Source organism: Aspergillus tanneri (genome assembly GCF_003426965.1).
Source record: "Aspergillus tanneri strain NIH1004 chromosome Unknown AapTan_4_pilon_pilon_pilon, whole genome shotgun sequence".
In the NCBI taxonomy this organism is placed as follows: Eukaryota; Fungi; Ascomycota; class Eurotiomycetes; order Eurotiales; family Aspergillaceae; genus Aspergillus; species Aspergillus tanneri.
The window spans coordinates 1000561-1013593 of NW_022984631.1; the positions used below are offsets into that span (position 1 = coordinate 1000561).

At 45.8% G+C, this 13033-nt stretch overlaps 3 protein-coding genes across 3 annotated transcripts; 2 read left to right on the forward strand and 1 right to left on the reverse strand.

Moving 5' to 3' along the window:
- Window positions 1-3527: 3527 nt before the first annotated feature.
- ATNIH1004_005535 (uncharacterized protein) lies at window positions 3528-4568 on the reverse strand (the record flags this gene model as incomplete). Its single annotated transcript, XM_033570189.1, has 4 exons — window positions 3528-3742; window positions 3810-4272; window positions 4312-4482; window positions 4527-4568. 4 exons carry the CDS (start codon window positions 4566-4568, stop codon window positions 3528-3530), a joined length of 891 nt encoding a protein of 296 aa, XP_033426221.1.
- A 1039-nt stretch (window positions 4569-5607) lies between these two features.
- Window positions 5608-6679, forward strand: ATNIH1004_005536 (NAD(P)-dependent alcohol dehydrogenase; the record flags this gene model as incomplete). The annotated part of the gene is made up of 2 exons (XM_033570190.1): window positions 5608-6318; window positions 6389-6679. 2 exons carry the CDS (start codon window positions 5608-5610, stop codon window positions 6677-6679), a joined length of 1002 nt encoding a protein of 333 aa, XP_033426222.1.
- A 2391-nt stretch (window positions 6680-9070) lies between these two features.
- ATNIH1004_005537 (uncharacterized protein) lies at window positions 9071-12398 on the forward strand (the record flags this gene model as incomplete). Its single annotated transcript, XM_033570191.1, has 7 exons — window positions 9071-9075; window positions 9812-9857; window positions 9911-10276; window positions 10331-10409; window positions 10458-10641; window positions 11527-12029; window positions 12079-12398. The coding sequence occupies 7 exons, from the start codon at window positions 9071-9073 to the stop codon at window positions 12396-12398; spliced, it is 1503 nt and encodes a 500-aa protein (XP_033426223.1).
- Window positions 12399-13033: the final 635 nt, after the last annotated feature.

The following is a 13033-nucleotide window of genomic DNA, read 5'->3' on the forward strand; positions in this document are numbered from 1 at the left end:
GAAGACACAGCGGTGGAGGCTGAGGCCCGACGCTCTCGTAATTTTTATCACGAGTGGCAGAATAGGCCGTGGCTAGAGGCGCCTAGTGGGTGCCTAGCGGGTGCCTAGTGAGTATTTAGGAAGATACTGGGGTTGGCGGGAAAATTTTTCGCCTTGGCAACCATACTCTGGGCGCGGAAATGGTTCCTACCGGAGGCCTGAGCTCTCGAGGTCGATAACTACGTTGATTTGTCTCTATACAGAGTAGTCACTTTTGTGTTTCTTATCGACCAAGCTGCTTAATATTCTATTCATTATTTGGTGGAGTCAATATATAGATGGATTTCGCAGTACAACTTCAAACAGAGCAACTGACAATATTTGATGGCGCAGAGCTTGGGAGTGGGATGGTCACGTGGTCTGCAGCTGTGTGGAATAACTGCTTATTTTGTCTTAGATTGGCAATAACAGCTCGGCATAGTCCGGGACGGGAACGGAAATTGTCGGTGGCTTGGTGAGAGTCGGGACTGGAATGCATGGTAACCAGTGGCGTGGTGAGGCCTGCTTTTTCCGTCCGTAATCAGATAATCAGATTACATTTAACTTTTCGAACCACGGTATAACGTAATCGGTAAGCGAGCGCCGCATGAAAGCGAGCGCCGCACTTCTGTACGCCATATAAAATGGCACTCTTTGAAACCTTAATATCTCAACCACCAGTAGATATAGAACATCTTTATAAGACAATAACATATATATGGATTCTAAAAGGTATTTTCATGTTTTTAAATAGCTTTCTTGGCTTTAAATACTAGGACAACTAAAAATATAAAAAATACAGTTGTAATTTATCTTATCTGGAGAAATATTCATTCCTAAAATTTCTCTGCTTAATATATATATATACGTTATTATATTATACTGTATATTAAATTTTATGCCCTCTAGGTGCTTTATTGTTGAGATATTAGACTCTCAAAAAGTGTCATTTTATATGGAATAGAGAGGTGCAGCGCTCGCTTTCATGCGGCGCTCGCTTACCGATTACGTTACCTTGTTTATCTACTCCGTACTACGGAGTACACTGTTAAAACCTTGATATACTAGTTGAAAACTTTATTTCTCCCGCAGGTCGCCAACCTAATGAGTTTGGACCTCGCCGTCCGTAGAGTGGCGTGAGAAGACCATGCCTAGGATGGCCTTTCTGCTCTCCACAACTGGAACCCTCGCTGTAGGGTCATTTAGAGAGGAGTGAATAGTGCTTTTCCCCCCCAAATCCCCACACTAATGTGTATAGAAAGTGGTTGAAAAGACAAATCTTAGACCCATTATCAATAATCATTAGTAGTTAGACTTATTAAGATTTTACGATGCTACTCGCAACGACTGTCTTGCGTAATTCCCCCGCAGAGCTCCCCGTTTTTCTCACTAATTCTCTATACTAATAGCAATCATTTTATTTTTACAAAGGCCTTCTATAAGTCAATCTATCCCTACTCTACTGAATATACTATTCTTCCTGTGTGGTATACTACTAGAGAAGAACTACAGAGCCAATCCTATTATAGACACTCAAAGCGACATATTTATTATAGACACTCAAAGCGACATATTTATTATACATCTCCACAGTCCCTGGCCATCCCAACAGAAAATACTAAGCACCACTCGATTCGTACTACTCTGTCTGCTACTAAAGTTAGGTTAGATACTATAGATAAAGATAGTCTAGCTAGTTAGTGTTTCCTACTAAGGTTTTCATAACAACCTCCTCAATATTCACATGCAGACTTGTATCCACGAATCAATTCTAATGCTAAGTTTACCAGGATATCTCCACCTACTCTACATGGAGAGAATGCGGAATACGTTCAACAGTCCTATAGCGCCCAGACATTGTTGCATCAGAGGTCTCCTTTGCACACTCAACTCACATAAAATCGCCCTCTCATCTCACCCACCTTGAGCACTGGAATAGGGATCCAAGCTCTCCGAGGGCTGTTTTTCTGACTCCGGCAGTGGATATCCCCTCTAGATCCGTATCTAAGACGCCTCTGTTGTGTCGTACTGGCGTGGTCTGACTTGCATTCGTGTGGGGAGCTGGCGGCCGCGAATATAAAAGGCCTAGTGGTTTGAGACACCCTTGGCTTTGCACCGGCAGCATCGATCACACTACTTGTGCTTCATCCTTCATCTTTGCAAGCTTGGAACCTGAACCGCTGATGCACCCACCAACACATTCCTAAAGGATGCGTAAGGAGCCGAGCTCTTGAAAATAACTTTCAAAATTTATTAGCTATGGCTAAAAAGCTATCTATATATATAGAAACAAATAAAATTAAAATTAAATACCCCTAGCAGGTTAAACAAGCAACTAAATACCTTCGTAAGTAGTAGTGGTGAAAACGTAGTTTACAAAGTACCTCGAGCACTATACTAGATTTAATTATAATATCCCTGCCACTGTCCTCTAGAACATGGCTTGTAATTTGGACATACCCAAGGACAGCATGTTCCACGGAGCATAAAACTGAAGCCCTTCCACAACTCACTAATTTCTCAATGAATAGCACCTACAGTTACTTCCAAGGGCCATGAAATTGTCGCTCGTACTAGCACCTCAGCCAAAATTGAAAGGCTCTCTTCCCCTCTGCACCTATTGAGATAGGAAACTACAGAATTCAACAGCAGCTTCAGAATCTGGTAATAATTATTTAATGCACCTGTGTGACTATTACAACCTGATAATGCCCCACTTGACGGGCGAATCTTTTGGCAAATATGCCAACTCATGCGGCTGTAGTAAAGCCATTCACAGAACGACATGTTACTCAGCTAAGTCATTGGTTGATAAGAAGACACCAGTACAAATCCAAATCTCGGCCATGTAAGCCCAACCACCAAAGGCGTGACGTTTTCTCATGCGCAAGTCTTGCTGCTCGAACCCCAAAGGATGCTATAGGCGCCTGCACCGAGTCCAACACAATGTAAGCATGGCCAATCGTCTTCCATCGTGGTCCCCTTATGGGCGGCCAAATCCGGTTGCCTTATGCGCAGTATAAGATGGGCGAGGTACATTCATAGAAACCAAAGTCTTAGAGAGAGCACAACTTCCAGTAAAGGGCGCCAGTGAAGTACGGACCGGCTTGGCCGCTAACTTACTAGCAACATGGAAGACATTGCAGTCTACAGAGTTCGTTCGCTTATCGAGACAGTCATGCAAGTCACATAACGATGTCGTCTGAGTTAAGTGACAGGCGGTTGTGGAGGTGGAAGAACTGGTATTATCTTTCTTGAAACTGCTCTATTATGTTCTAGGTCAAAACTGGAAACACTTGAAATGTGGCTGTTTTTGAGTTAACTAATAAAAGAAATGCCATATTGATCTTACCATAGACTTATTGAATATCTTTAATGTTACCGACCGGTCCTACCAATGTCATGATTAAGTCACAAACCCCAAGTGATCCCTGGGGAGTCCTGGTTTGCCTTGTGGTATTAGGCATCAAGTACTGATGACCAATCCTCAGTTCTAATGTATGCTTCCATCAATGTGACTGGAACCGGAGAGTCCAGTTATTGAGAGTCAGTAAAGGACATAAGAAGATGTGCGAGATGCTGCTGACCTGTTCCGGGGTCAAGACTTCCGGATCTCCGCCGGTATACCCAAATTCTCCAATGAAGTTGTAAGTATCCCCCAGATCGTGTTTCAATTCTTGTGGCACGCCTTTGAAGAACTCGTCTTTGGAGACCTGTTTGTACCCTGCTTTAACGTCCAGAACATCTCCCCAAATGGCCATCCATTCTGGCCAGGTCATCTTGTGACACACCTAGAAGAGCCTTTGTGGGCGGCAGATCTATTAATGCCTTGACGAATAACCCTGTATCCCAGTGCGCGACGACGAAATGGAACTTCATGTTGGGATTCACCGGTCCAATGGCCAGAAAGCTTCCATCGTGTTGTTTCTGTGGAGCCATGGATGGAAAGGCCTTCCACATGGAGGCGTAGCACTGCTGGACAGTGCTCATCCGCGCCGCTAGGTCGGGGAATCTAGTTTGTATGGCCCGGACTGTACCCACTTTGGAGTTATAATGATACACGATAGTGTATTTACCCCTGCTCCACTTGCGAGGATCTTGCAATGAGGAGTAGACAAAGCGCTCTAAGGTTTTCATCGCTGCCGGAGAGGCTGCCACCTCTGCAATGTTAATACCCTGTGCGACTTCACGATTGTATGCATATTCATTGAGTTCATCGGGCGTGCGGGATGGGTCTACAGATGCCAAGGCCTCCTGCAAATGGGCGAATTAATCTGTATTGGGAAAAATCACGGTGGTACCCTCAAAGGCTGGAAGCAGCGATTGGGGATCGTCGATATCAGCTTTTATCATCTCGACCCCTACTGCTACCAAGTCTTGGGCTGCCGTGCTGAGGGGGTTTCGAGTTATGCCTCGAACCCGCCATTCCGGAAAGCGTAGAAATGTACTGGCAACAGACGATCCCTACTTTTATTAGATATCGAATTGGCTAGACTGGTGACATTTACCTGAATACCAGTAGCTCTGACTATGACAATTGTCTTCGACATTGCGTTTCGATTTTGATGCGTTGGAAATTAAAGAGTAGAATGTTGAACTATCCAGAGGACAGGTATACCTTTATATATAATTAGGATGAGTATCTGGGACAGTTGCGTGATTTTCCGCATGACCCAAGTTCGTTGTACATTTGGCTGGATCCTTTCCATCGCAATAAGCACTAGCTAGAGCTAGATGATCAAACTATCATCACTATTAGAAAGTAGGATTATGGAGCGGCGATTACAGCAGGTTTCTAGGGACTTCTACCAGCAGCGGGCTAAAGTCCCTGATATTTAGCTGTCCAAATTAGCCTGACAACCCACCTATCTTTGCACATAGGCAGTAATTTATCGTAACCGGCGACCGAGCCGGACACTTCTCCTGATCGGTGTGGTGGCGCCCCGATGTGTTATCGAACTGTAGAGGACCCGGAATTCACTAGCCGAGCGGCTATCTTCAGCTTTACCGGTTAATGGAGCCATCGTAGTTAGTTAGATCTTATATGCTTCATATAATTCTTGCAAGGCGTATGAAGTCCCCGGGAGGGACATCCCCGGGTCTACGGAAAAGGCGCCACTTAAATTAAGGGACTACCAGGATTTTCGCGGACAAATTATCCGAAGGCACCAGGTCCAATCCAAATATACTGCAGTACGGCCATGCGAAAATAACATTGCACGGGGCGCGGGCTCAGAAGACTGTACGGCTCTCAAGCCACGAGTCCAGAAAGATGACGCCAACTGACTGGATGTTCAAATACAGGTCGACGATGGTTTGGAGATGGATGCGGGCTTTGACAGTTGGTGGGGGAAATGAGGTTGTAGAGATCTGGCAAGCCACTGATCTAATTGTGTGCCCGTAAGCATTCATCCTCTTCTTGCTGAGACCATCCTCTACGTCAGATTCTGGCGATTCCACACCTCTCAAAACCTCCTGCTGTGGTTCTTGTTTCTTTTAACAACCCAGAGGCTATCTCGGCCATCAATAAGGCTATTATAGCCCGTTCCAACGACACTACCCAAGTGTGACGCAACGCAAAGCGCCGCAATGGCAGCAGATCTTCCCAAGACTATGCAGGCGTGGAAATTCACCAGCGTTTCCCCTACGCTCGAAGAGAATCTGAGTCTTGACCATATCTCCCCTCTCCCAGATAACTCCGCGTCGCTCCGAGCCGACCAAGTGCTGGTAAATGTCCTCGCCGCGTCGCTTAACCCCATCGATTATAAGTCCCCCGAGATCCCCTTCGTTGGTCGCCTCGTATCAGGCAGCCCCTCCATCCCTGGCATCGACTTTGCCGGCCGCGTGGCGGCGACCGGCCCCAACCGCAAGAATGTTGCATCGGAGGATCTGAAGGTCGGGCAGCTGGTGTATGGGCGGCTCAAGGGGCCTACCAAGTTCGGCACATTGGCCGAGTACACGATCGCGCCGCGCGCGGCCTGCGTGCCCATCCCTCCCGGCGTGAGTGTGATCGATGCCGCGAGCGCAGCGACCGCGGGCTTAACGGCCTACCAGTCAATAATGCCGAAGATCAAGGGTGGCACCGGTGAGCGCGTGTTCATCAACGGGGGCAGCGGCGGGTGCGGCACGTTCGGCATCCAGATTGCCAAGGTCGCAGGGTGTCATGTTACGACGAGCTGTTCGACTGCCAACGTGGAGCTGTGTAAAAGCCTTGGCGCGGACATCGTGATCGATTACAGCCGCAAGGATGTCGTCGCAGAGCTGAAGAAGATGCAGCCATTCGATCTCGTGGTAGATAACGTCGGTGCCTCGGGGGGATCTCTACTTCTCTGCGTCCTCCTTCACCAAACCCAGTGCACTGTATATGCAGATTGGGTCGCCTGCCATCACTCCCGGCTTCATCTTGCGAAATCTGTACAAAAAGTACTGGCCAAGCCGGTTGGGGGGCGGGAAGAGACGGTGGGAGTTCATGCATCTTGAGAACAAGCCGGAGGACTTTTCGCAGATTGCGCGATGGATGCAGGAGAAAAAGGTGCGCGCTGTGGTGGCCGATGTTTACGGAATGGAGGATAAGGGACCGGTAGAGGCATTTACCAAACTGCGGATCGGAAGGACGAGGGGCAAGATTGTTGTTAAAATCGTGGATTCGTGCGAGGAGTAGACATCGCTACTGGTGCTCAGCCTTCTTGGAGTCGTTGGTCTGACGACTCGCCATTTGCAATACCTCGACAGAATGACTTCAGGAGTACCTGTAATCAGTTCACATTGTTCCTGGCTTTCAGATGCATACAACAAATCGGAGTCACGCTATATATATACATATATAGATTTAGGTAGTATGGCTCGAGCGTAATACAATCAAAGGTGCAGAAAATAGGGCTTTCCGCCCACCCGGCTCGGCTGGTTAAAAAATCATGTAAGGCAGAAGAAGTAATACAGAGACCGAATCAGGAAACTATAAGTCAGAGAACTTGGCGCAGAGAATATCCCAGCGGGCGTTGCTTAAAACGTGTCGACCATAAAAACTACGCGTATCTGCAAGTATCCATCCTTCATAGAATTAGGTCTCTGATTCACTTAAACTACCAAACATCTCGTTTTATAAGGGCGAGGTGAACAAACGAAGAATGTAAACTAATCAATACAGAAAATATAAGCGATCCGATGATGTTGTATCATCAACAACATTTGACCGAGAAAGGTGCTGAATTGTCAATATTATCATAATCGTCAACACTGGGCAATTGCACTTCGGCATCTCGCTCATCAGCCAGCAAGCTGAGTGGCCAGTTTTCAACGTGAGCGAGTCCCCTCTTAGCTCACGAGCGTCTAACAAGAAAGATGATGACCAGCTCGCTAAGCGTATTGACTAGTACCCGAAATTTATAAATATATGAAAGTCTGAGGTCTAAGCTAAGCGAATATTTAAGTACAAGGGGAATAGATGTCAATTCTGGAGTGACGCAAAATGGCGACATAAAGGCGAATAAAGACAAATTCAATGTTGAATCGGGGGTAGCGGTATCTACAGGTTGACAAACAATACAAGTTTAGGACTAAAGTCTAGAAGCATATTATATATCATGGTTTATCTAGAGCAACTTCTATGAGTGTTAACGCCATAAAGTCATAGACCCTGAATGCTGAGAATCTGTCATTTTGAAGCCAGGAAGCGTCTCATAACAATGCTGATATATAACCTTCAGCGGAGGGGCATATATGACCTTGAGATATAAGAATTGCTCAAGATCTCTTGGAAAGTTTCCTCTTGCAGTTAATCGACCAAACTTCTATATCAAGCCCTTCAATTCCACTGACATAACATAATATACTTTGGTGCTCCTTTCATACTCCATACCTCTTCTTCAGAGCATCGTCTTCTAATATTGCACCTACCGGTGTCTATGGTGGTACGGTCTGGGAGGATGAAGCGTGGCAAGATAGTCGTGTGCCCCTGATTGAGACCTGGTATGTCCAAGGAGTTGGGATTCCAGGATTTCAGAATTACCAAAATAAGAATCAGAACCAAAAGAGCACAGTAAATGACATCCATTAGTATAAAAGTTTCAACCTCAATTAACATGACTAAATTAATGATATGCTTATAACAGGAGCACATCAGAGTTATGGGCGTCCTGATTTACTTCAGTTTAACGCAATTGAGCCTAGAGATTTCTTTGCCGAAGAACTGGGAGGTGATCGGGTCCACAGTAAGTTGGAAATAAAGCTCTTGTTAGCTTTGTTGGAGCACCAGGTGGGGATATTGATCGTCTTTGTAGTGCTTTTAATCCATAAATGTGGTAATAGAATATCCAAGAAGTTCTCTCTAACAAAGAAGTGAGTTCCTTATATTCTTTTTCCAAGGTGACTTACAGTAATAATCAACATAATCATTTGGGCCTTGATGGACTGATAAATTAACACAGATTTCATGCAGTCTCCTATCAGATCCACTCCCCTCTGACATATTAACAATTCAGTCCTTGCCTCTAGTTAATGCACGGACTGCACCATCAACATTTCCTTTCTAGCCATTTCCACTCACAAACCACAATATGATGCGGTTTCTGAAATTCAAACTGACTGTCTTGTTGCAATTCTCATCTATATGGTTATTTCTGCTCCTGTTCCCGACTGGTCTGAGCTCTACATTCCTACTGGTGTATCCCATATAAATTTGAAGTTTTCGATATTCGATAGCTCAACCACAAAGCATCAAGAGAGCTTAAAAATAAATAGTATAGTAATAATATACTCTACTTGCTTATATCATATAGATGGCATCTAAAATTTAGGAATCGTTTTTGGTAAGATAAATTACATTTGTATTTTATGTACTCTCCACTTTCCGGTATTTAACGATAGAAAAAAATAATTACAATTATTATACACTATGTTTTTATATTATTACCACTTAATATATATAGAAACATTTTGGTTGTAAAAATTTTAAAGTAACAAAAAGTGCAATTTATATGGGATACAGCGGGTGGCCGCTCGGTCTGAATGGTCGCTCGCTTGCCAGTAAAGTTAGTTGAATGAATGTGTCACCATGATGTAAGTCCCGAAGCTTGGCAGGAGGATTCCTCAGTACGTCTTTATTATCTGACCACATGCTTTGGTTGGAAGCAACTTTACCAGTCGTTGCACTTACAGGCTTTCTTTATGCTTCAGCAAGATCAAGTGATTGGTCCTTTTGCTACTTTACGATGGCTGATTTAGGCCAGTTCACATCCGCTCAGGTTTTGGGTACCACTTTCGAATTAATCAACAGGTACTGAACCACGAGCAGGCCGACCCGTGTTGTTGGTATACTGACATTTGGATTGGGCTAGATATATAGATCCGCATCCTGTGGGGGTTGGCTCTTTTGGCATCGTCTGGTAGTTTTTTTTTTTTGCGCAACAAGCGATCTGGACTGACGAAGTTGACAGCTCTGCCCGCAACCGACTGACACAGCAAATTGTGGCCGTGAAGAAGCTAGTGCAGCCATTTAGAACATCCGTACTGGCGAAGAGGGCATATCGAGAGCTTAATTTATTGAAACAACTAAAACACAAGAATGTCTGTCGACCAAAACACAACGCCGGTACATCATATCTGTACTGACGGTAGAAAGATTATTAATATGAACGATGTGTTTGTTTCCCCTTGTGAGGATATGTAAGAAAGCTCCATTTACCTACTTAGTCACTTTCCTCACTTTAGCATTGCTGACTTATTGTCTTCCCCGTTGGAGATACGTCGTCACAGATTATTGCTACACTGATCTTCAAAACGCTCTTGCCTCTAGAATTCTAGAGCAGGACCATGTTCGGTATCTCCTTTACCAATTGCTGGTATGATAATTATCAGAATCTGATCCGCGGTATTTTTTTATTAATGACGTCAGTGTGGCTTGAAGTACATTCACTCAGCCGGTGTGATCCACCGGGACTTGAAACCAGGTAACATTCTTCTTAATGAGAAGTACCATCTGAGGATATGTGATTTTGGGCTCGCTCGGGTTCATGAGATGGGATTGTCTCAGATGACCCCTCATATCTCTACGCTCTACTATCGCGCACCCGAAGTAATGATAACATGGAAGAGATATGATACTGAGGTAGATATCTGGAGCACTGGATGCATACTGGCAGAGATGCTTGCCGGGAAACCTCTATTTCCTGGGATTGACAGTACCGAGCAGCTTGATATGATTACCGAGCTGCTCGGGTCGCCGTCAACTGAGGCTGTTCGGGGCATTGGGAACGAGGACGTGTGTCTTCTGCATGCCATCCCTTTGATGAAGGCTGACAATTATGAACTTTAGACCAAACGTGCACTAGAAAATGTACCGAGGTGGGAGCATCAGACTCTACACCAAAGATTCGAGTACGCAGACCCGCTAGGTGAGCCTGTTTGAATGCATGCTACCGACCTTCGCTAACGTTTATAAGCTGTCGGTCTTCTGGAGAAGATGCTCCTCTTTGAGCCTCAACTGAGGATATCTGCGGAGGAGGCCCTAAGGCATAACTATATCTCCAGATACCACGATCCAGTCGCCGAGCCCGTTGCTGAACGGATATTTGACTGGTCATTCAACAATGACGACCTAACAGTTGATGCCTGGAGAGTTAAGATGTAGGTAATTGCCAGTCCCAGAGTTGGATTATTTTTCTAAATTACTTAAGTTATTCTGAGATTATCCGCTTCCACGATTCTGACATGATAGAGGCGAGAAAAGGGCAAGTTGCCCATCAAGGGAGGGAAAGTGCTCCACCATTCTTCTGAGTAGCATTTGGATAGGTGGCGTAATTGCAGGTCGCCCATCAAGCACCCAAGGCCGAGGTCAACCGTCTACAACTGGGGCGGAACTGCATCATCGCCACGTCCCTTTGTAGACAGGAGTATTATAGCCTGATGTTCTCTACTACTGTCGCGTTCCAAACAGCCCAAGCGCCTCGCTAGCTGTCGCCATGATGGACTGTTTCAGAACTCGCCGTGCACATGGTAAATGAAAGCCTGAGAAGCCGAATTGCTATAATTAGTGGTTGAAAGTTGAGGTCAGCGCGTAGAGGGACCAATCATTGACGGAATTGCGATCAATCTTTCCATTATGTGTGCCGCTCAGGGGAATCCAGCAAGAGAGGGGAGCCAATGGAGGTCAAATGTCCTCGTTCGCAGGTCGGATGTTCATCCAAACATAAAACGATCTACTCTTATCTCAACCGGCGTCCTATAGGTCAGCGACTGGTGAGACAGGACTGGTCAGCCAGAACCCGCTCGAGCCCTAACTAGGCACCTGATCCACCTATCAATTTCCCTCCATGGTTGTTGCGCTCCTTGGCAATGACTAAGCTCAACCAAGCTAACAATAGCATCAACGATGTCCTGGTTCAACTTTCTTATATTCAGCTTACCTACATTTTTTTTGCCCTCTTGGTATGGTACTCCCATACGAACCCAGCCTTTTCCCTTCTCACTGACCCTTAACCCATAATATCCGAAGGATTGGAAATATGGAAGGACCTTTACGCCCGTTCACCGACGTATTAACTCCCTTAATTCCCCCGGGGGTGAATCTTGCACTAACAATCTCGACATCCGGCCAGTAAAGCCTCAGACAGGGCATTCCTGCTGGATGATAAGCGACTGCGTCTCCGACGAATCCCTCGTCGACCTCCTCGAGTCTGCTCCGATCCTTCACGATCTCGGCCAAACGACGGTGGTGCGATTGTCCAAGGATCTCGTTTTAAAAGGCGGCGGCGATGTGCTGCCTTGTGAGGCAAAGGTGCTTCAACTAGTTGCATCAAAGTCCAATATTCGAGCTCGTCGTGTCCATCGGTCTCTCCATTTCATGGACGACACGAAATATTTTGGCACCATGGGATATATTGTGATGGATTATATCGACGGTGAACCGCTTGATGGCTGCTGGAGAGATCTCAGTGATGAACAAAAGATGGATGTCGCGAGGCAGACGGCCCAGATGATCATTGAAATGCAGTCCATCAAGCTATTGGAGCCAGGTCCGATCGGCGGGGGCCCATGTCGCGGTCGCTTCTTCACGCACTACAGTGCCGGGACCTTTCAAGGACGTGGCCGAATTCGAGGGCTGGTTCAACCACAAGTTGGACATCTGTAAAACATACAAGCACGCGCCGTCAGACCTTGCGCCCTTCAAGTTCACCGAGTTTGTTCTCACCCACCAGGACATCAGTCCGCAGAATCTTATTCTGGGCCGAAACGGCCTGGTGTGGCTCGTGGACTGGGCAGATGCGGGTTCGTATCCCCCGGCCTTCGAAATGGCAGCTCTATGCTCTCAGTCTCAGTTCATCGACTTTATTGACATGGTTCTGTCATTACTCCCGCGATACCCTTGGAAGAACAGCAATTAGATTCCATTGGATACGCCCTTTCAACTGCTGCACTGGCTTGATTATTTCTGGATGGATGCCGCCTTGAGCAGCAAGGTATCAAAATTCCTCGTGAGTGCTCTCATACACTAAGGAAATGTTTGATAGTAGCGTACTGCGTGAAACTATTGAGATAATTCTGCATAGTGGTAGCATTCCATATCCTAGGACCCTTATTTTTAACCATATAGAATTCGAACTACATAGTAATTTTTAAGAGATAAAATAACTGTATAAAAGCTATATATACTTTTTTTAATCCTAATAGCGCTCTAGTAGTCTAATCGGCCTATCTCTATGATTAGACTGCGGCACTAACTGTGCGAGGATTTCATCGGGCAACAAATTCCACAAGGCTAGACTAGCGCGAGTGACGTTGCATCCGTTTAATAAATAATAGGGGACCGTAGCCCACCCGTTCTCTTTTTCTGGGGTTGGGAGATCTGCAAACAAGAGCGGCGGCAAAGCGCGATTCGAGATATGATGAGCATTTGGCTTTTGGTCCTATTTCTGGGCCTGCTCCTTGGAGGTAGGATTTCATGATCTTCTGACTGCTTACTAGGCATTAACTGAGTCGCAGTCCAGTCGGAAGAATGCACCCTCCCCGACTATGAATA